This window comes from Lethenteron reissneri, chromosome 69 (genome assembly GCF_015708825.2).
Source record: "Lethenteron reissneri isolate LAM-NWPU_2019-01 chromosome 69, ASM1570882v1, whole genome shotgun sequence".
NCBI lineage: Eukaryota > Metazoa > Chordata > Hyperoartia > Petromyzontiformes > Petromyzontidae > Lethenteron > Lethenteron reissneri.
The window spans coordinates 9,232,045-9,256,356 of record NC_083847.1 but is presented as its reverse complement, the minus strand read 5'-3'; the positions used below and the strand labels follow the sequence as shown (position 1 = coordinate 9,256,356).

General features: G+C 49.1%; 1 protein-coding gene and 1 pseudogene across 1 annotated transcript; one reads left to right on the top strand and one right to left on the bottom strand.

Moving 5' to 3' along the window:
• Positions 1–9,564: 9,564 nt before the first annotated feature.
• On the bottom strand, positions 9,565–18,321 carry LOC133360552 (zona pellucida sperm-binding protein 4-like). Its single transcript, XM_061579343.1, is given in 14 exon segments — positions 9,565–9,824; positions 10,097–10,190; positions 10,337–10,472; positions 10,934–11,123; positions 12,057–12,184; positions 12,586–12,683; positions 12,989–13,167; positions 13,358–13,492; positions 14,048–14,162; positions 15,590–15,711; positions 16,754–16,843; positions 17,682–17,755; positions 18,142–18,225; positions 18,227–18,321. Coding segments are annotated over 14 exon segments (1,770 nt in total). The 5' UTR covers positions 18,292–18,321.
• A 215-nt stretch (positions 18,322–18,536) lies between these two features.
• Positions 18,537–23,944, top strand: LOC133360535 (zona pellucida sperm-binding protein 3-like; annotated as a pseudogene).
• The last annotated feature ends 368 nt before the right edge of the window (positions 23,945–24,312 follow it).

The window sequence follows — 24,312 nt, the reverse complement described above, 5'->3', positions numbered from 1 at the left end:
ACACCCCAATCCGCAATCCCCTCAGCGAAGGGTCGACGCAACCGAAGAGGCACGAGTATCTGGGCTCCCGGCGGTACGCGTACCATTCGCGTAACGAGCGCATGTACCGTCGCAAATGCCGTACGGACAGTAGTGGGGGAGAACAGGAACATCATATGTCGGCCTAAAGGGAGTTCGATGCAACCTTGGTCGATCAATATTCGAATTGGCATTTTGGCCAAAAAGTCCGTCCCCAACAGGCACGGAACTGCCACAGAGGAGGAGACCAACACCGGCCCTGACAATTTGATGTCCCCAATACAAATTTGCGTGCGGATCTGTCCAATAATGCCCAATGAGCCCGCGTTGGCAGCATAACACGAAACATCAACGGGGAGCAGAGGGCGGCTTTGAACAGGAAGAATGTTGTAAATTAAATCGGACACAATTGTCGCCGATGCTCCCGTATCAACCAAGACCCATACCTCCACCCCATCAATATGTCCCACAATGACCGACGACCCCGCCGACGCGGCAACAATGCGGTGGGCCAACTCAGACCACTGGCCCGGATGGAACACCCTCCCCATCACGGCACAGTTTGACGTAGCGACAGCCGATTTCCGAAACCCGTTTGTTGCAGCGTGTGAGTGTGTCACAGGTGTGTGCGTAGGCCAAACATGTGGGGTGCCACGACTTGCCGGAGTTTGCTGCGGAGCCTTGGGAAGAGCAGCGTCGTCCAGCCGAGGTGTTGCACCGCGTTGCCGAGGAGCCTGGCATCCAGAAGCCACATGGCCCCGGAGGCCATAGTTGTAGCACCGTGTGAGTGCCACAGTCGGCTTGGGCTGATCCTGGTGGCTCGGCCTGTCCCGAGCTGGTCGGTCCCCAGATCTCCACTCCGTCGGGCGACCCACAGCGCAGACTTCTTCCAGTGAGAGGGTGGTTGCAGCCACGGTATGCCTGGTTGCCGCCTTGCTAGTGTAGTGACATAGAACGGTCACTACTGTGTCGGCCCGTACGAGGGCTGGGGGCCCCAAGGGGGTGCCTGGGGGGTCACGTGCTGGAGGGATCCGGACCTTCCCAGAGGTGGGGGAAGTGAGGCGTGTCCTGGGAAGGGAGGCGTGGCCTGGAGAGAGCCAGCCACGCCTGGGCGGAGCCGGCCACGCCAAAGCAGATATAAGCGTGGTGTGAACGCAGAGCAAGGCTGTAGTACTGTACTCCGAAGAGTGAAGACACCATCGGTCGTCAAGTCCCGAGTCGTCGTCCTGGGCCAGGCAGGCTGTTGCCTGCCTGGTCCAGTCTGTGTCGCGTTCCAGAGTGTTAGTGAGTTGAGGAAGGTGGTCACCACCTCATGTACAGCGTTATGTTACTTACCGTTTAATAAATAGTGTTGTCTCCAAGCTGTGTGTGTGTGCACCTAATTCGAACCCACTACACTAGCCTTACGACGTTGTGACAGCAAGTTAGCGTGGATGTGCCGTGCGGCCCACAGGGAACGCATCCCTTGTCGTCTTGCGCCAAGACGATGATGTTCAAATCGTCCGCCAGCAGCAATATCTTCTCTGCCACCATAGCGTTTACCTCTTGCTCATCCATCCGCGGGAAAGCCGTCTTTGCCAAGGCCAGGAGAGCCGTGCGGTACGCCAGGGACGATTCCTTGGCGCCCCGCTGACGATCGCAAAAAAGCTGTCTGCAGTCGGAGGGTGGCCTGTAGACTGCAGACACGAGTCGAAGCGTCGCCTGCAGCGTGGCGCACGACGATCTCGGTGCCGTAGTGAGGGTGGCGAGAGCGTCGCTGTCCAGCATCGCTGGGAGCGCGTGTAGCGCCTCGTCGTCCGTCCATCGCGACATTTCTTGGTGGGCGAGGAACCGTCTTTGGAACGCTCCCCAATCGCTCTCTTCTGCCACAAACTCTTTGAGGACCGGCAACTGCTGCTGGAACGAGGACTCCGCAGCCAAAGATCGCCAACCGCCATTCCCGCCATTCTGTACAGTATCGGCGGGAATGGCGGACGCCATCAGCGTCCGCATTGCTGGTGACGCGCTGTCCGCTGATTGGCGTTCGCCGCCGTCGGCCGCTGTTGATGACGTGGCAGTTACTGGTCGGTGACCATCGGCCACATGATGTGCCCGGGCCCCGCCCTCAGCGCCCACTGTACTGATGGCGGCGAATTCAACCTACAGCCCCGTTGAAATGGCGGAAACTGGCGCTGCGTGTCGTCCGTCGTCGCCCCGTGCTGCTCCTCCAACCCCAGGCGAGTGATTTCCTCCAGCGTGGCAGCTGCCACGTAGAGTAGCTCCGCAGGCGGGAGTGAGCCACCCGCAGCCCGTCAGCCGACGGCCCCCACCCGTCCGGCTGTTGCGGTGGTGGTGGACTTGGCCCCGGTTGCACGGACTCGCTCTCGGCGAGGTCAGGCTCTGAGTCAGCCGAGGTGTCATCCTCCCCAGGTCCCCTGGTATGAGCCGTCCATCTTGTATCCATCTTTAGAAAACCACTTCTGACGCCGGTTGTGGTGAGTTCAATGAGACGTAGACGACGTAGTCGAAGGCACACTTATATATTATAACTTTATACTCAGCACAGGCCAATGTATACAACACTTGAAGGGGTAGCGGCCCTGTCACCCATCTAACAAGGAGACCCCACTAACACTAGCCCAGCTAGCCTACTCCCAGGTCCTCCACTCGAGAGCTAGATGAGGCTAGCTGATCCAGCTCTGGCCAAGCTAGGATCACGGCACCCTTAGCCACCAAACCGGCTCTTACAAGAGCATCTGCTCTGGGCTCTCGGGGCCACGCCACTGGGTTGCCCTGGTCAGTCCTTAGAAGGACAACGATCCAGGGGAGTCCCAGGGCCTATCTAGCCGATCTTCACTCTTCACTGGTTAAGCTGAATACTGAACCCCGAGCCCACCGGCTCACCGCCTCATATAGCAACACCCCCCCGAGGGGTGGGGCCGTGGGGGATCACAGCGCCGTTACAGCCCCCCAGGGCTAACCGATGCGGACGTGGATGTAGGCATCCTTCCACCTGCGGGCGTAACCACCCCTTGTGTGTTTGTTCGCCCTCCCGCAACACCCCTACACATGTACAGGGGGGCTGCTGCCTGAACCACGTGAGGATACCACGTCGGGGGGGGGGGGGGTGGCAGTGGGGCAGATGGACATTTTAAATGGAGGGGATGACGGGGAGGGGACATATAGCAAACCGAATGTGGGAGACCGAGGGGGGAGAAGGAAGAGTGGAAGGGGGGTGGTCAAAGAAGGCCCCTAAGATCAAAACATGTGGCTGATGGGCGTATTATACTATCCTTACACCGAGATTTGAAGCTTTCGTGACTGCAAGTATTCATAGTCTTTGGTTTTTTCTGTAAAGTCACGTAGGTAAAAAATTAAAATTAATACAAGTAAAATAAAATAAAAGTCACGACGTTTCGGAGGCAACACAAGCTTCCGTCTTCAGGTGGAACCGTCACAGCACGCTTTCTGTATCAAGTAAATGAGAGATTCCAAGAGATACTACCCCGTATATATACTGGTTGAGGGGGGGGGGGGGGATGGGCCAGGACAGGCTCCCTTTTTATTATTATGGTAAGGTGCGGCTTGAGACTACGCTAGTCTACATAACAAAGGACTGGGCCTTTATTATGGTAATGATAAGCCGCACTTACCATAATAATAAAGGCTATCACTGGTGACAAAGGGGAACCCATAGGGGTATCCTTATTCTGTTTGTAGAAGGTGCCATTCCAGGTAAAATAAGTGTTGGTGAGGCAATGCCAAACCAGCGCAGGTACATCCGAATTCAATCCATGTTGGACCCGGTCTTAAATTATTGTTAGGGTGGCAGGTACTGGGACTTTGGTAAATAGAGATACCACATCAAAACTGACAGAATGAGGATACCCCTATGGGCTCCCCCTTGTCAACAGTGATAGCCAATATGTTCATGGAAAAGTTTGAATCAGACGCCATCCATACATCCACCCTTGCGTCCTTCCCTGTGGAAGAGGTATGTGGATGACACTTTCGTCATTTGGCCACATGGCCTCCCAGCATAGAACCACTTCTTGGACCACATCAATTCCAGACACCCATCCATCAGATTCACCATGCAAGTGGAGAAAGATGGCAAACTATCATTCTTAGATATTCTGTTTGAGAGGAGACCTGATGGATCCTTGGGACATTCTGTCTACAGGAAAGCCACCACACAGATTCCTACTTGAAACCTGATTCCCACCACCACCCATCTCAAAAGAATTCTCTCATCAAAACGCTATACCACAGAGTTCATGGCATTTCTGACCAACACCACCTGGCCAGTGAATTAAGACATGTACATGGGGCCCTCAGGATGAACGGATACTCTGGCCGCACCATCCGCCAAGCTGTTTCTCCCACCATTCAGAAACAGCCACTTGAAACTCCGATCAAAACTATCACGTTGCCATACATAGCAAGCGTGACCAAAAAGATCTCCAAAATTCTAAACAAATATAAGATCCAAGTCCGATTCAGTACAGCACATAAAATCCGTGATCTAATTCCACCTGTGAAAGATGTCATTCCTAACTTAAATACCCTGGAGTCTACAAACTGAGTTGCAGCTGTGGTGATTGTTACATTGGAGAAACGAAACGTCATATCTCTGATCGTGTCCGCGAGCACAAGTCAGATCTGAAACATGGCAAAACTGATTCTTCCGCCGTTGCCGATCATTGCTACAACGCTGTGGGCTCTCATGAAATTGTCTTTTCCGAGACCAAGGTACTCTGCAAACCTCCTGGCTACCATCAAAGGTTTGTACACGAAGCCATCCAAATATATAAACACAGACATAATTAAAACCGTGATGATGGGTATAAACTGAGTAATCATTGGAAATATGTTATTAACCATGCAAAAAAGATTTAACTACGCATATTTTGACCATCTTATTTGTTAGGCACTATTCTTCAGTTACCGTACAGTTTCTTCTTTTCTCACACACTGGTTTCCTGCTTTAAGTTTCACCACACATATTTGGCAAATCTAGAATTAATCCCATCAACATAGCAAAGGGCTGTTTCATCTACGTAACAAAGGTTCAGTCCCATTTTCAGCAGCCCCACCTTTACAGCAGCCGCACCTTAACAACTCTGGTATTTCCCAGTTCAACCAGTCTACACAACAAAGGCTCATTCCTAGCAGCGGCTTCAGCCGCACCAACCTCACAATAATAATACAAAACTCCGATCCAGGTGCCTGCCTTGACTCCTACCACCTTCAACCAGTATATATACAAGGACGGGTCTCTAGGAATTTCTCTTACTTGATATAGCAATCGTGCTGTGACGGTTCCACCTGAAGACGGAAGCTTGTGTTGCCTTCAAAACGTCGTGATTTTTATTTTATTTTTATTTTACTTTTTATTAATTTTAAACTTTTTTACCTACGTGACCTAAGAATATAAATACACATCAACCCCACAGACCCGCTCATCCTCGAGACACTGTCTGATGTCCCGCCCATTAATGAACTCGACACTCCACCACCATTTTCTGAGGTCGACCAGGCAGTCAAAGGCCTGAAAAACAATGAAAGTGCTGGACCCAACGGCCTCCAAGCTGAGATGCTGAAGCAAGGGGGATACCTCCTCCTTCACTGCTTGCAACTTCTCATCAAGTCCATCTGGCTGTCCAAAACCATCCCACAGGAATGGAAGGACGCGAATATTGTAGTTATCTACAAAAAGAAGGGTGACAAAGAGGCTTGCGGCAACACACAAAAACTAGACCCCTACAGTCCTTTGAACTGCAATATACAGACGACTGTGCACTCATGGTTCATACCCCAGAATCCATGCAACACGCCCTCAACCGGGTCTCCTCCTAGCGCTCTGTCGGCCTCCAAATCAATACTTAGAAGACATAAATAATTTCCCAACTCTCATCCACATGCACTTCACTCCCTATCTTCAATATCGGTGGTATTCACCTTAAAATGGTTACCCCATTTCACCTATCTCGGTTCTGCCCTCTCCCCTACGTGCTCCCTTAACGATAAAATTGACACTCACGCCAACAGAGCCTCCACTTCCTTTGGATGCCTCTCGGCCAGGGTCTTCAAAAACTGTAAGCTCAAGACCCACACCAAGGTGGGAGTTTGCAATGCCGTTTCTGATTCCACCCCGCTTCATGGCTCAGACAATTGGACCTCACACAAGTGGCAAATTAACATCCTGGAAGCCTTCCACATCAGATGCCTCCAGCGCATCCTAGGGATAACCTGAGAGGACAAAGTTCTACATATTGAGATCCTCACCAACACCACGTCGTCCTGCATTAAGGTGAGCATGGCCACATGGACACCTCCACTGGCTTGGCCATGTGGTCCGCATGCCTGATCGCCTGCTCCCCTGTCGAGTTCTCTAACGCCAACTCAGCACAGCCAAACGCTCCACGAGAGGACAGAAAAAGTGCTTCGAGGACCACAGCAAGGACCTGCTGAAGCACTGTTACATCAATCCCTTCAGCCTGGAACCCCTGGCGCTGGACAGGTCCAACCTGGTGGTCCACTTGTGCCAGAGGGGTTCAGCACCTGGAAGACGCCATCTCACAGTAGAGATGCGAGAGATGCACCCAAAGACACCCCCAGACACCAACGCATAGCTGGGATAACGCCATCCGAGACGCAACACACGTGTCCGATCTGCAGCAGAGTGTGCGGCTGTCGCATTAGCATCCACAGCCGCATGAAGTGGCACTAACGCCAAAAGTGCTAGCCCACCAACAAGAGGAGCAATCGTCATCATCTTTTTTCGATAGACAGCCAAGAGAGAGGTCTAGTAACTATAGTAGTATTTTTCGATACTCTTTGGTTCTTTCGGTAAAGTCAAGTAGGTATAAAAATACAAATAAATAAATTAAATCACGACATTTCGATCGCTTACACAAGCAATCATCATCAGGTGTTAAAATCACAGAAAGAAAATGTTTTGCTGAAGTGGGAGAGAGATATCGTGGTAAGAGGTTAAAAAGGTAAGAGAGGGGGTAGGGGGAGGGGGGTAGGGAAAGGGGAGCTTTGCTTGAACGCTAAGAGAGGGAGACGTGAAGCGAGGATGCGGGGAAGTGGGCGGAGCTGGGAGTGGGATGCTGAGAGTGCTCATGATACACGGGGGGGGGGGGGGGGACGCTACTACAAAGCAGCAACAGTACCAATAAAGGCAACAACTCCCATGCAGTAGCAATGCCAAACGCAAGGGATGCAATTAACTCAGCAAAATAGACTATTGCCCGGTAAATATGGTCCTGTGGTTTTCCCACCTGATGATTTGCTTGTGTTGCGATGGAAATGTCCTGATTTTATTGATTTATTTGTATTTTTATACCTACGTGACTTTACCAAAATAACCAAAGAGTATGGATCCCTGCAGTCACGAAAACTTAAAATCTAGTATTTTTCGACTATAGTAGTGACTGCACATTTCAAAGGGGAGAGAGGGGGGGGACATCAGTGGGGGCGACATGTGAGGCACAAAGCACCAAAAAGCCTTCCAAACGAGCTAAAAAGTGTTTTCTTAGCCCGTTCTGCAGACGTAATTGTGCAGTCTGGCTTGTCTCCATGCACGCTGTCCAGGATTATCCTCAGCGTGTGCTCTTGCAACAGTAACGGTGCAGTCTCCGGCTTGTCTTGATTCAGGCTGATCTGCAGTTCTCAGCCCGTGCTGCCAAACTGCCTTCATTGATTGGTTGCTGTTGAGAGCCGCAGCTCCTCCTTTTGTTTTGCACGCGACAATGCTGCCACTGTTTTTTCATAGCATTTTTTCTCACCAAGTCTTTAGCGCCAGAGAACCTCCCGTCAACACTAAGCAACCGTTTGCATTGCTCGAGGCAACCACGCATGTGCAGATGCGTGTTGTGGCTCAGTTATCATTAAGATCAGCGTACATTGTAGTTTGATTTACTTTATATTGGACCAAGGATACAAACAAATAGCGAATGTTCATTCTGGGACTGAGTTTGTTGGCTTTGTGTACCTTGTCGAAATGTAAACAAGTTTGTTTAAAGTGTTAAAAGGCAGACGATGACGTTTAGGCAGAGGGAGTGCGCGTATATGGGTGCTATAGACATTAATACAGGTAGGAACAGTTCCACACTGCCCACCAGGGATCGTCTCGGTCTTGCATAGCCACGCCCTCGATTTGTATTTCATAAAGCGCTTCGGTCGGGCTCAGCACCACGTGACACGCCCCCCCACGTAGCTTGCGCCACGTCACACGGATCGCACGAATGCACTATCCAACCAAGTTCCTACCTGCCCACTCCGAAGGAACTTGTTATTACAAATGTTATACTGGTAGGAACGAAGTGAACCAGCCTACAATAGATTATATCGTCCGTCCGATGTCCGATTAGGTGTAGCAACATCGCCCCCTACTGCAAACACTTGGCAGGACCCTACAAAAACCTTAAGCCAGAAAAGCCACACAGTCTAAACAAGTAATAATACATTATGTTTATATTCTTTGGTTATTCGTTCCTACCAGCCCACCCCGCAGGGACTTGTTCAGGACAAAGTAACTTTATACCATGACATTTCAGGCAATACGTCACGTAGATGTTTCGTGTGTGTTTTTTACTTTAACAGGTAAGACTTAAAAGGAACATCCAAATCGCCCCATGCGTCACCATGTCAGCTATTATCCAGGATTGAGCAAGTCCAGGAGAAATGGTCTTTACAGGTTGTCCGTCCTTCATACAGTTCGAGGAAGTTGAGAAACACCAAGGTAGAAGGTCAATGATTTCCAGGCCGTGTTTGGAGGCAAACGGTCTTCCTAACAGCGGAGTTTCAGGCAGATGGTTTAACACAGGTCCCAGAGTTCAGGTAGTTGTAGACCGGAGACTCCGGGGCTATCAGCATGTGTGGTGTCATACCCAAGGAATTTAACGTCGAGGAACCAAGTGGAGGCAGAGTTTATCCAGCATTCACCCCAATGCAGATAGACGGATGCGTCACGGCTTCAGAACCCAGGGATCTGAAGCAACACGCCACTTGTGCACAAGACCACAAAGAATGTCTAGTCAAGCATCCATTAGCGTTGTGGTTGTCGTTTCCAGGGGAAGAGCACTTTTGGCAATGTAGACAGACGCTTTGTAATGCTACAACCAAGGTCAACCCAACCTTTACTTGAAACTAGTTAAAGTTGGCAGCATTCAATTTCTCCCCCCTTGCACCACACATTCTTGATGTTCCTTCGAAATAGTTTGTTAGTGTGACGGAAACGTGTCTCTGGAACATAATGTCCACATTTGCGTGTTTGGGGAAAAAGGATTCATTAGGTCATACATTTAAGAAACCTGGATTCAGATTCCTTAAGCATGGCAAGGTGCTCTTGTTTGAAGCCAAAGGCCTAAACCTTGGTACACGTTGCTGCTATCGAGGGACTTGCCTTGGGGAAGAAACGTGGCCAAATGCAGCACTAATACTTCCTACATAGTGCACACAATCCTCGTGAAAAGGTCAAAACAGCAGTAGCGAATTTCAGAATTTTATTTTTGACAATGGTCAGCAAGACATGCAAGTGCCAGCAATCACAAGTAGTCAATAGCCACTCCCGTCAAGCGCCACAGCCCGGCTCCTGCGCCTCCTGACGGCAATGGCAGCAGACAGGAGAGCAATGACGGCTGTGGCAATGACGAGGAGAAAGGACAGAGTCCCAGCTGAGGCCCACGATGAGGAGGGAGCCTCCAGCAACAGCAGAGCAGCGTCATTAACAGGCGCTTCTTCAAAGAGCACGGGGCCCTGCAGCGACACCACGTGCTTTCCTACCACGCTGGAAGCGTCAGAGATGGCGTTGCGCTCTGGAACAACAGAAATCGGTCGATGACCACTGGCCCATACGAAAGGACATCATATGCTGCAGGTCAAGTTCCCCAGAAAATCAAACGAGTAGGTAATTATGGCATGCCACGGGTTGTCAAACCAGTCTGCAAAGGTCACAGCAAATGCACTCTAAATATAAACGATAACATATCAACATTAAAGCCCCTTCGTCCTCTGACAAATCGTTACTCTGCGAGGCTTTTCTGGGTAAACAAGCACAAGATAATCAATAGGTCGCGGTGGTGCTCACGGTAGCGCCTGGTCTGTCCACACTGCCGATTGCACTCGGTGAGGAAGTTGGTGCTGGAGCTGTCGCACACCACGAGAGAGCAGTGCAGGTAAACCTGTGGCAGACAGAATGCATCGCTCCCGTAAGTAAAGTGTCCCCATGTTTTTCGGTAGTCCTTTTGCCCTCCCCAGTTGTACACCGTAAACGTCATCCCTCCATGGTGACCTGGTTTTTAATGGATGGAAAGAATCGGGCACTCACGAGGTCACGGGTGGTGCTGCGGTCAGAGTTCATGAAGGCGAAGGCCTGGAGTGCCAGACGCTTGTAGTGAGAAGGCAGTGGCAGGTCAGCAACACCAGGGAAGAACACACTGCAACAAGGAGACTGCACGGGGCAGCTGCACAGGAAAAAGTGCCGTTTACCCTCAATTCAAAGCAGATTGAATACACACATCTTTATTTAAATCTGCACGCAAGGATGAAGGTCAGCTTTAGTGAAGACATGCTCACGACTAGCAAAGGCAGCCCAAATGCCAATATGCAGTGCATCCGTGCAATGCAACCATCATTGCATGTAGTCGGGCCTTGTACAAATCACCAGCTCTGGGAGGCAGAGGGTGGCTGTGTTAACATCCAGAACAACCCAAGGAGCGGTAACTATCGACATTTGGAGATGGCACTGCAATCTTGCTTAGACGCCAGTACTTGATAGTCACCATTCCACGACCCGTTGTCATTACATGGGGACGTAATTAGCACAACTCTGCTTACGTGGGAGAAGAGACAACCAATGCCTCAAACCAGGTTGCCTCTGCAGGCCCTGCTGTGGCAGTGAGAGCACTACACCATCCAGCCTCACCCATCCACCACAAGCTTCCACTGCGTGGGGTCGGTGGCATCTGCCGTGGGTGTGGCCCAGCAGTCCTTCAGGAAGAGCACCAGCGTGGGGTCAGAGCGGTGCAGCAGTGACGCCTGCAGGTAGAGCGGCGTTCCCAGAAGCGTTACCAGCGGGTACTGCCAGGGCTGGTACGGCGTGGTGTAGGAGTTGTCTAGCAGCGTGCAGACATGGTTCACAAGGCATGTGGATTAGTGGTGTAAAGGACCTGTTTAGAGCACATTGGATAAGGCAAAGCACAAATCCCAAAACGTGCGAATTACTTTTGAATTGAACTAGTGCACATCTCAACATGTTCCTGGCATTAACCGTGGTTTATATTTCATTTGTATTTTCAGAATAAAATGCTGTGACCCTCACCTACATACGGTGTATACAACGGCATCTCTAAATGTCTGTAGATGTGTTAAAACGTGCCCCTTACAACGGAGGGATGGGAATCAGGTGCTAACAGTTGGCCAAGTTCTAGTCCTATTTTTAGCCAATTGGTAACCAATGAAGCTATTGATAACAATTCGTTCACGCAATTGTGACCTGACAAATGAGGCTAAGAAAGCCAGTCCAATTGCCCTGTAAACAATGCCCTCAAGCAGACCGTTTTGATTGATAGGGGCCATTGTCATCCCGTTCAATGTCGGCCCCACACCAACATGGTTTTAAGCTAATAGCTGCTAGATCAAAACCTCAGTAGAAATTAGCATTTGAAGTTACACGTCGTACTATGGAGAAGGTGCAAGTCGTTCTAGTTCCCTTATGGCTAATTATGAACTGTTGGCAGGTTCACAATACTGGCAGCACAGCCTAGCACGTCATCCGTTTACAGTTCAAGTTCAGCAGCCATGCCGATTAATGTTGCAGATGCATTCAAAAAGCGCATGCAGCCTGCATCAGGGGAAATTAAACCAGGGTTGAGCTGCTAGCTCCGCACAGGATAAAATAAGTACGACTTACAGCTGGCTTCGACGCAGAGCTAATACGGAGAATACCGACTCAAGCCTTCCCTGGGCAGAGCAACCTCACAACCCGTGTTCCCCTAAAGTGCCATTTGTCCGTTCAGCTGCACAGGGTGTGGGAGGGCAGTACTCACCAGTGAAGACCTGGAGCAGCAGGGAGAGGGGCCCAGTGGCTGTGGCTGGAGGTGGCGGTGGGAGAGTGCTCACCTGCACTCCAAGCTGCAGGTCTCCACTTCCAAGGAAGCGGCATTGAAGAACCATCCTGGTAAACAAACACCACCCATCAAAAGGTCATGCACAACGCCCTCACGGCAGCAAGAAATTGCAGGAGCCACACAGCAGACAGGGTGCTTTGCAGTCGTACCAGTCAAGGAACAAATTTGGTTAATACCGTGTTTACATTAGCCATAAACCATATTCCTCCTACTTCAGGCGATGTTAAAAAGATCCTGGACGAAGAAGTTGCCCTTGTGCGTTGAATGGCCCAATTTGAAAATTAAATCGTTGAATATGGAAGCAGATTGGTCATGGTTCTGCAGGGAAATGCTGAAAATATTTCATGTTTCAGTGACAGTGGCCATCGATTGGGGTGGATCTCCTCTGCAATCTCGTGCTGGACCCTCATGAGCACAGCACGTGCAGAGGGGTGGTGGCAGTGCTTACTTGTACGTGGACGACTTGGTGATGGCGACGTTTCCATCGACGCAGAGCTCCCGCTCGGAGACCAACATTAACTCGTACACGAGCTCCTGTCCACTCCACTGGTCACAACAAAAAGTAGTATACACAACGATACTTCCATTGAGTGAGCAAGCAGAAGACTGATAACTGGTACTGTCAAAGAGTCCAAATTGCTCAAAATTAGATATTAGGATCCTCCTAAATTCTGCTTTGGGGCTCGATTCATTAGACACGCAATAAGTGACCACGCTGTTCTTTATCAACTAGTGCATGACTGTACTCAAGTAGATGTACATCGTGAAGGGTCCGATGCAGCACTTCAACAAGGCCAAACAACCACCATCAGGATGGGGGCAGGGCAAAGCAGAGTCCAGGAGCCCATTACCTGTACAGTGGCACCACACGCTGCCATGGGTATGTCAAAGACTGCAAGGTCTGCAGACACCAGCACGGGGCTGCACTGCGCACTGCTACTGCCAGTCAGATGCACGGTGCTCAGGTCCAGCGGTGGAGACGTTAGGTTCCGAGACACAGGCACCACAAAGCGCCCATCTGTGGTGCACACTGGGTGGAGCATGGTGGGAGGGTAATGGAGAGTTCGGCGAATCGCGAAAGATGCCCCATGTAGCCCGTGGTGATGCAACAAGTTCAGAGAACCAGCACAGCAGGATGCTACTGTGCGAACATTGAACCTCGCAGTAAGAGCCTAGTTTAGGTAGTAAATTATGGAATCTGTTTTGAGGCGGCTACGTACCAGCTTCACTGTAGAAGCAGCGGCGTTGAGTGGGGTCGAAGCAGCAGCCACCCTGTGCACAGACGTCTGCGCTCGGGACACTCTGCACAGAGTTGCATGGGAAGTTCCTGCTCTGACCAGAACACGTGGCGATCTCTAAAAAAACAGCACGAGCACAACAGGTCATCGTACAAAACCCCACACGTACTTAAATACAAGTCATCGTTCGAGCCACGTGTCAAGTATGTGAATGAATGTTACTTGGCACATGACAAAAGCACCCGGGCAACACACCCAATCTCAGAAGCGGAGCAGGGTTGAGTGTACAAGCAAAGATGGACAAACAGTGCTCACTGGCTGTAAAAGGCTATGGCAGTGCAGCACAATTTGTTGCATTGCAGGTCAGTGCTACTAAACCGCACCAACCAGCAGTGCATTAGGAAAACGCGTTTATAATGGTGCAATTATTGCAATCAGCCATTGGGGGGGGGGGGGGGGGGGGGGGGGGGGGGGGGGGGGGGAAGTGCATCGGAAAAGGAGTCAAGCTGCAAGTTTGTCCAGTAAAAGCCAAGGACATGAAACGCATTTGCATGAAGTGCAAAAGCACCAGGAGAGATGATGTGGGTCGATACAAAAAAGGCAGCCGTTGACCCAGCAGACCCATTCTAGAGCACCAAGTCCGATTAGCAGAGTCAAATCAATGGTACTCACCTCCAGCCCTCGCAGATCTAAGGTTCTCAGGGCAGTCGATGGTGAAAGCCCAGACGAGCCCATTCAGCCCCTGCCGCATCTCGTGCAGCTCCACCTGGATCTTCCTCCTGCCGTCCTGGTGAAATCAGCAGCCCTCAAAATCGGACTCGGGGGCCAGTGCGCCAGGAAGGCTCAATTACAATCAGATTTCGTGCATTCTAAAGGTTTGGGTGAGGTCAGGTTAATGACAATTAAAACTGTCAATTAGGAACACGCCACCACCTGCCACCCAAATTATGACAGGCAGACCCCGCACGTGGGGGTTGCATTCCTGGGTCCGAAATCACTTTCCCAGGTTAACCCTTGTCATTGTACAAACGGATGCTGCGCTGCGCTCTACGTGTAATACATTTTCCATATTGACCTTGCCACAAAACCTCCATTACTCTTCCCACAAAACAACCGTACTCACAAATTCTCACCCTTCACACGGGCATCACGATCCCTGGGCAGAAAGTCCATTGTGTCAACGACACATTTATTATTGGTTTCCACTTTCATGTCTTGTGCAAGTAACCTCAAGTAGTGCACATCTTTCTGGCACAAAGCTCGTATGTTGGTTAGGTCTGCCAAAAGTTACATTTTCTTGTTGTAGATAATACATGTGCAATATTTTTTTTACAACTACTTTGGTGCCTTACAAGTCAGCTTGGATAGTGACTTTCTGTAGCAATACATAGTGCTGCTTATTCTACACCAAGCAAACTGCTCCGATTCCCATCTTTGCATTGAAGAGTACTGCGAAAGCTGCATCCATTGGCAGGCGTGAAATACATAAACTGAAAGCTTGTTATGCAGTGTTTTGTGCGATGGAAACAGTTAACCGTTCACACATTGCCTCTATTAAAAGGCGACTACTTTTGCGACATGCACGTCTAGATGGCAAATCCTTTACCGTTAAGCACAGGAAGAAAGATTATGCTAGACAAAAGACTGAGGAGACGGAGAATAAAGAAACGAGCAATGCAAGGCGAGGCAAGGACATGGGCAAGAAAGGATACTTAGGAATGGCTGGAAGCGTAATATAGCAACATGGCATAGAATGAACAAGAGCACAAATAAAAAGGTAAACTGATAAAAAAACAAGGATGCAAGATCTTGATAACAAGACAGATGGAATGAGCACTGCATCGATTGTACAGGGATACCAGTCGAGAGAGCTGCTGTATAAACTAGAAACAAAGTCGATACCACCAAGGGATGATCGAAATAAATACATTTTGTAGGAATAAATAGAAAAAGCAATAAAAACAACTTCCAGATTGGACGGCATGAGCTAAAAAAAAATATTGGAAGAGACTTAAAAATAAATGTACGAGCCAAGCAAACGTGGAGGGGAAAATACCAGAGTAGACAAAATTCAAGTCGATTCTGGCCAGACAACATCGGTGGCACGTGATGGTCGATCGGTTATGGATTGCGAAACATCAATTTCGCTACTACCACAGCAGTCCCAGCAGATAATAGGATCGACGCAAGTCACAACGGTCTCCTCGTGTTCACCTCCACGCGCACGTGGCAGGCATCACCAGCAGCGGTGAAGTGGAGCGCAGCACCGTCCCTCGCGATGGAGAAGCCACACTCCCCCTGCACAGACTCCACATCCACGGCCTCATTCCGCACCGCTGGAGACATCAAGAACAAAGTTAGAAAAACCTGCATCTGGATGGATTGCGCACCACAAGTTCATGTGGGTAGCGTGACTGCAAGAGAACAACAAAGTATGGTGTCAGCGTCAACGCGAATAGGAAGTTTCCACAGTACCAGGAACGTATCCAGGACACAGGATACTCAATACACTGCTGGAGTTACGGTACTCCCAAACATGCACAACGACCTGCGTGGCAGATTTAGCGACAAGAGCGTCCAAGTCGACAACGGAGGACTTCTGGTGGGAAATGCAGACGATGCAAGTAGAGAACTAGAGTCTGAGAGGAGTCGCCAGGTTCAGTTTATAACAGAAGGTACCACCTTGCATTAAATGTTCCAATGAAATAAAGAGCCTATTGCGTAGGCATTGATAAGGTAGTCAACTGTTTAGTAAACACATGTACCATTGGAACCTCGTTTGCCAGTAGCAAAATATGATAATTGGCTCTAAGGAAAGCAGTCTCGGGTGTGGACCAATCCATTTCAAGGACAGTGCATACATTATCAGAGTTATGTTTTTGTTTGCATTCCGACTGCAGGTTTAGTGATCAATGCAAACATGACTCCTTGTAAAAAAAGTGTCAGTTTTGTTGCCAGATAAAAGGGTAAAAAACGAATCGTCAGAAAACACACGCATTTATCCTATGAAAAATAAGGGTTGATTGTCATCTGCTGTATTAGACTAGTTGAAATGAACCCAATACAATATTATGCTTTGAACCAAAGATTCTTAAATTTCCCATCGTTCATAATAATTACATTTCCCATCGTTCATAATAAGTACATTTCACAATGGAGAGTGAACCAAAAAACCTAAAAAGCGACACCGAATAGGAAAAACTGCAAAGGTCAGAACGCATCGAAAACGAAGCAGTTGGGACCAAAACAAGTGGCCAGAGAATCTCAGCCCTGAATCAAGTTGCTAGGATCCTTGAGAAGCTTGATATATTCAATCATGCAACGGATCAAGATGATTAATTATGTCATCACGATTGAAGTGAAAGCTGGTGGACTCACTCCGTACAAAGACACGGTAATCACTGTCAGAGGAGCTGCGCCATCCCACAGAGAAACCCAGAGTGGAGGAGAGGCATTGCTTCAGTAGACCTGGGGGAGGCAGTTCAGAAGTTGAGACGTCAACATCAACTACACCTTAGGGAGCAATTAAAAACAGCCCGTGCCGGTTGCTGGGTGGGCGCACATCAGTCCCTTACCTTTTCTGTGCACACAAGTCTGTTAGGTGTTGCAGCGTTCTAATTTGGCGCAAATTAAAAAAGAGGCACGTGCACGACTCGACAGTATGAACCTCATACCAGGGATCGTCAACCTGCAGCTTCGAAGCCACAGGTTGAAACATGGCTCTTGATATTTTGGTTGTAGACCCCTGCATTAGACTCTTGAAATTGTAGTGGAAAGTTGCCAAGGTAGAGCCTGATAAATGCAAATTATCAACGCGAGTGTACAAGTTCGTTGTTACTGCAATGGAAAGGAACAAGGCCATGATGATTTTGCCACGCGAGTGTTACGTGTAGTCGTGTGCTGTCCAAGTTGTACAACTCACTATTTACAGTTTCAAGAGCCGTACCAATCAGTCAAAAGCCGTATTTTTCGAAAGGGTTATTATTGTGAAAAGAAACGTGCAAGGGAGTTAATGTCCCTCCCTGAACGCCCCCTTTTCCATGCGCTGGAGGATTATTAATTATCCCCATGCCGGCCCCGTACCCAGCAGCGATCACGTCGCGTCACGTGACTGCTGCAGCGCACAATACAGGCACCCCCACCTCGTCCAGGCAGCGCTCTTGTGGGCAACTCATTTCGCCGGTAACGGTTTTCCAGTTCACCGAGACGCCGCCCTTCTAGTCTTGCGCACGGCGGTGTCTGTACACACGAGGTGGTATTGAGCGAATGCGCGATGTGGTTTTGTGGCGGCAGCAGCGCCCCCTACCGCTCGGCTCCCCCAGCGTCCGCGGTCCCAGCGGCTGGCGAAGCCTCGCGAGGACGGAGCCCAGGCAGAGGAAGCTGTTGGGAGCACGAGACACGTGATCGCCAAGACCAGAGGACGCAGGGAAAGAGGAGAGGCAAACACACCCCCCCACCCCCCCAAAAAAAAATATATTAAGTGGCCAGTAGCGATTTTAGAGAGCACCTATTCAAGGCCAGCACGGTGCACGATGGAGTTGGTGTGAACAGCGCCACGCAATGCCACCTTTGGAACCCTTACCACCCACAAATGGTGTAAGCGAGACATTTCAGGACCGCATTTCCACATTTTTATCTCCATGCAGGTCAGTTACGCAGAGCGATATGGATACGCTCGCTCTTACAAACGTACACAAGACTTCATTATCCAGAGATGTTGAGTAACATCCCTGAACACCCCTCAGCACGCTCCTCCGCCTCCTCACCTGGTCAGGAGCAGTAGAAGAACTCGCAGGGTCGCCATCGTAAAACAAATCGGCTGCGTCGCCTCCTTTAGGCAACGGCTCCCTTTTATATGGAGAGCCCTCAGCGATCCCGATCCAGATTGGATCAGATCCACCCACGCATTGTCTCATCAGCGAGATTGTATCAGAGCAGATCCACTCACTGATTGTCTCATCAGTAGAGGTTTGCTTGAGCTCGGCATTACGTGCATGGATTGGAGCAGCACCGCAATCACGCGGCACGTACGCAGGAGGAGTTAATTGGCTCATTACTGAAACTGAATGAGGCCGGGCGCAGATAAAAGCCCCGAGTCGGGACAGTAGCTGCGTTGGCTCTGCTGGTGCCGTGCTAAGTCTCGGTTTTTGTTGTCCTTGCGATGGAGACCACGAGGGCTTTGTTTGCGGTCTTGGGGTTGTTATGTCTTGCCTCTGGTGAGTGGAGTTTGGTCGATAGATGCTTTTACAAACTTGTTTATTCGTCGTTCAATGCAACTGCCGTGTTTATTAATGTGAACACCATAATATACCGGTACTAACGATGGGTTTGGTAGTGTGGTGTGGTGGTTAATTTACTGTTCTATATACCTGAACACGAATTTGCGTCCTGGTAATGGTTTGCCATAATTCAACCCGTACTGATCTGTATGGTCAAACTGACCGCAATGTGCGAGACTTGGTCCAGTAGTGGATTGCCAAAATTTATTCTCAACCTGTCGTAACGCGTGTATGCATTTATTGAGGTAATACTGCGGAATTTGGACTCTAGTATTAGCAGCTCCGTGTGGATGATTGTGACTCGCGTCTCGGACTTTTTAAGGCTTCACTGACCACCTGTGTCACTTTGGGTAACTCTCGCGTCTCGTCCCGTGCGGCACCGCCAGCCGCAGTGGCCACATCCGCCACGGTGAGTGTGGTGTGTGACGAGGCGACGCTCACGCTGACCGTGAGCAGGGACCTGTTCGGCACGGGTCACCTGGCCCAGGCGAGTGACCTGTCCCTGGGAGTGCCAGCCTGCCCCGTCACTGGGAGCGACGCCCTTGCTGGGACGGTGACGTTCCTCTACGCACTGGAAAGCTGTGGCAGCAGCCTCCAGGTAACTGACTGCTAATGCTGCTGTAACATAATCTGCGCAGTCCAACTGCTATATTTTTTCGCCGAGTGTAGATGCAGAACTAAAATTCCGCATTCGAGTCGAGCCAATCTTCTTCATTAACAGTGGGGTGTATCACTTTGAAGTTCCCTTGGTATTTGTAGATCGGTTATTGCATTATTATGTTAAGGTCTGTTCTGGATGACCAGTCGTACATTAGAGCGTTTTATTCTTCCATAATGCATCGGGAATCTGCATCTGCCGTGGTTTTATATGGTGGACATGAGCTAGGTGAATTATTTAAACCATGGACCTGCTGCATTGGGTCTTCCACCAAGGTGTTTGAGCATGTTTTTTTTACTTCTAGTATTGCAATGGGTAAAAAAACCCCACGTCTTCCCCTCTCCTTAGATGAGTGCAGAGCTGCTTTCTTACGAGAACTACCTCTACTACCGCCCCACGTCCAACACGGGCATTATCCGCACAAACTACGTCGCCGTGCCGGTTGTTTGCCGCTATCCCAGGCGAGTTCACCAGCAGTCTCTTGTTGACATTTGCTTAATTTTGAAGTCCAGCTAAACTGCTTCCAATTCTATCACTGTCTTTACAAACTACGTGCCGTTTCGTGTGCTTTAGCTTTGCGAGGCCTGAATTGCAATAAAGCCAAAATAACAGCGAGTTAATCCACCGATGAAAGGTCTCCCTGTGCTGTCTGTCGTGGGGGTTTTTGGTGCCAACTTTACTGATGGGTTCACATCAAGCTCCTGTATGGCGTGGCCTGCCTCAAACATCCTGCCTTGCAAGTGTCCACGCCTGAAGTGGTGCATGCCTTGCATAATGTGAACCCCGGTCCCCTTAATTATACTCCATTGCATAGCATTCATTGCACCAAGTCTCTTACTTAATCTTATTTGGTTATCGTCGGATATAAGTTTTGCACGTTGCGATGTTAAATATACTCTGAAAATATGGTTGTATATCTTCGCTTGTCTACTCCTTGTAAGATGGTGTTAACAGCATTGCAATAAGAATCTGGTCACAATTAGTGCTGTTGAGCATCGCCCACCTCTGCTCGTTTGTCGAGAATGTGTGCCTGATCTCCTTCTCACTGCAGGAAGGGGAACGTGTCCAGCAATGCCATCAAACCCACATGGATCCCCTTCAGCAGCGCCAAGGTTATGCAGCAGCAGCTGAGCTTCACGCTGAGGCTCATGACCGGTCAGTGGTGATGTGAGGACGTTGATTGCCTATTATGCACATGGCTACTACCAGGATGGCAGTTTAGACTAAACCCTTCAAGATGTTTGCTTGGTATTGAAGAATATGCCCGACATTCCTAAACTTTATCCTAGTTTTAAGAATAGGTTTTCCCCTGTTAACGGGTGTTAGAATGTTAAAACACCAAACTAAAACCTTTTTACAAGGCATGTCTGCATTAACCACAATCCTTGGTCGGAATGCAAACAAAGACTCTGATAATATATGCATCGTCTTTGAAACTGGTCCACACGAGGCGGCTTTCTTTCGAGTTTTCTTTGTTTGCATTCCGACCACAAATAGTGGTTAATGCACACGATTCCTTGTAAAAGGTTTTAGGTTGGTGTTTTAACATCTTAACACCTGTTGCCAGAAAAAAGGAAAACCAATTCTCACATTTTGGTACTGGCAAAGGAGGTCCCATGATTTATCTGGGATTCTTCCACAAGCAGTGACGTGAGCAAGCATTTTCCTGGCTATGCTTTTAGTCTGCACTCGGCCTTGGCAATTGTGTTTTATGAAGTTGTCTAATTGGTTTCTTTTTTATGAAGACGACTGGAGTGGCGCGACCTTCCACTGTATACCAGCTGGGCCAGACTCTGCATGTCGAGACGAGCGTGCAGACACTGAACCACGTTCCACTCCGGATCTTCGTGGTCAGCTGCTTTGCAACCCCGGTTCCGGACAGGAACTCTCCCCTCAGCTACCAAATAATTTCTAACTCTGGGTGAGATTTCCCTCTCCTAATCCCACCTGATGAATGTGTATGCTCCTTGTGAAGGTGGCATTCCACTGCTTGAGTATATAACATCCTGACGTTGAAATGCCGCTGAATCTTGCTCTGTGTACAGTTATTGCTTTTTTTCACGTGGTGTCTGTCGGTACACTACTGATGAGAGATGTGGTCCATGTGCGTTATTGGTGACCTTTGGTTTGTGGGTGGGAGGAGCCCCTTAAGAGGTGGGCTCGGTGCAGTATTATACTTCTGCTGGCCTGCCCTATTTAAAGCCACGTGTCATACGTCTACGATGTCTGTGCAGGTGTCTTGTGGATGGCAAAGTCTCGTATGATGCTCACCTTACTTCTGGCTTCCTGCTCCGGCAAAGTGACAACGTCCTTCGCTTCTTCATAGATTCCTTCCGCTTCCTTACAACGTTGACCAACAATGGCGATCAGGTGATCTACTGTCATGCAGGCCTCGACAGAAACCGTCTTTAGCCAGGTGGTAGGCAGTGTGGTTGAGTAAGAACCCATCTTCCTCTTCTCGGTCCAGGTTTTCATCTTCTGCCAGCTGAAGGTTGCAGATGTTGCTACATCTCCAACGGCTGTCAATAAAGCTTGCACCTACAGCCCCTCGGCTGCATACAGGTTGGTCTGCTTCCTTGTATTGCTCAGCAATTTGTTTTTCAGCATCTTCCATTTCAATAGCTCAATCCATGCCTTGCATGTGTGCTTGACCAAGATCCCCCGAGACCTGACTTCGGTTTCTCGCTGCAACTGGTATTACAACATTTCCTGTGCAGTTCCACGGGTCTGCTCTTGTTTAGATTTATTCAGGTGGTTATTGGTCATAGCCTCCTGCACTGGTCTTGCGTTTGGCAACAAGTGTAGAAGCCTGCATACGACGTCCGTAATTCGTCTGAGCCTGGTAGCCAGAGTTCAAATCTCACTCGTGGCTAAATTCAGGAGCATCAACTGAGCCGCGCCTTCGTATATGTGTGTGTGCAATGCAGGTGGGTCTCTGCTGATGCATCCGACTCGGTGTGCAGCTGCTGCGAGTCCACGTGCCCCAGTGGAAGAAGGCGCAGGGATGTGGCAGCAGTGACTGGTGAGTACATCCGTCGTAATCGGACATTTAGTCTTACACAGGAGACCCTTGACTATCAAGGGAGTAAAGTTCTTGGAAAGTGTCCAAAGCCAAACTGCGACATTCACTATGTAAGCCTTTCCTAAATAATGGTGTTAGGTGGCAATCGAAAGTGGGAGGCATCACGATTGAAATAAGTACTGTAATGTGCCAAGTAAACTTAACAGAAATACTTTTGTTTTAAAGCTTTTGTGACTGCAGGGATTCATATTCTTGGTTCTTTCAGTAAAGTCGCATAGAAGGGAAATAATACAAATAACACTAATTCGCATGACGTTTCGATTGCAACACAAGGAATCGTCATCAGGTGTGTATGGGCTTAAGCCTGGGCATTCGCCACGTTGCAAATGTGGTACTCTCACTCAGGACCGTCGTATGCGGTGGAAGATGTGATGCTGGGCCCCATCGTGATTGCCAAGCCCTTCTCAGATGGTGCTGAGCCAAGCAGCCCTGCAAAACGGCAGCAGCCACGGGTTTCTACATCTGCATCCAAAGGTAATCCTGCCAGATTATTTCATGGTACATCTTTTCCAGTCTCGGGGTTAAAAGCTATTTCTCATACTTCGATACTGGCAAAAAGGTCCCATGATGTATCTGCTCGCCCAGGGATATAAATGCTCTGATACATGGATTGTCATTGTACGGTTTGCCTTTTTGGCGCTTTCTGGTTTGTCTCGGACTAGGCCATAAACAAGGTTGTCTCTGGTGTAGCCCAATCCATTTCAAAGACGATACCAATATAAAAGGAGCATGTTCACCAAAAGTACGTGTGGTTAATGCAGACTTGATTCCTTGTAAAATATATCAATTTGGTATGAATATATTAACACCTGTTTTATTGCCTGAAAGAGTAAAACCCGTTTGCATACCATCCGATTCAATTGAGGCTAGACCAGGACCTCCATGCGGCAATGACGCTCTCAGGTTGACCTTGGATTGGCCGTCTGTAATACTTGATCTCTATACGGAACGTTCTGCAATTTGGGGAGGAAGCAATTTGTTTTTTCGAACTCCATCTTCTTCCCTTATGAAAGGGCCTATGACATCCAACTACAACCCCCTTCCCCCAATAACTAGTTGAAAAGGTACAAAATACGGATATTACAGCAGTGCCCTAAAGGTATGCCGAAGATGTATTGCTATGCTGCTCCTTGAATGTCCTTTGGTCGTCGATGTAAATATGTTTTAAGATGGCAAACTGTTTAACAGACCTAATGATACTTGTGATAGTTTTAAATAATATATAATGTGTGACATGCTAAGTTAAACCCATCTACCAGTGTTATATGGCAAACCTTGGTGAGTGACATATTTGAACAGCACACCTTGACCAAATACTTGGATAGGTCAAATGCTCTCACAACCTCCGGCATGTGGAAACCCTAGCTATACGGCTCCGCGGTTATCCACCAGCCCTTTCTCTCAATTGGTGTTCTACAGGTGCTGCTCCCGTCCTTGGTCTGGGAGTGGCTGCGCTGGTGATGGCTGTCGCAGCAAGCGCCACGGTGGCTATGTTTGTTTCGAAGAGGCGTCACACGACTCCTTCAAAGTGATTGGAAACGAGCTTCTGATCTTCAGTTGCTTTGCTTTACCTATGATAATAAAACTCTGGTGCATTACTTTTCTGGTCTTGTGGGGTCTTTGCTTGGTGTTGTGAGCACTGTGTAACCACCATCGCCCAGTTAATGAGGGCGAGTATGGAAACGATTCGGTGGTCTCCAATTCATACGTTGCAGGACTAGTGGGATGTACCTAATATAGGCAAATGTTTTTTTAAACATTCCCAATTTGTCCTAACTGGCAGTCATTCTTTGTCATGTACAATGGAGCAGTTGAACAATTTTCAGCTGACAAATGCATTCCTATGCCTCTTCAATCTGCCATGAAAAATGGCCCCAGAAGTTTTCAACCGGGGCAGTAATTGGCCGTTGATGGTACA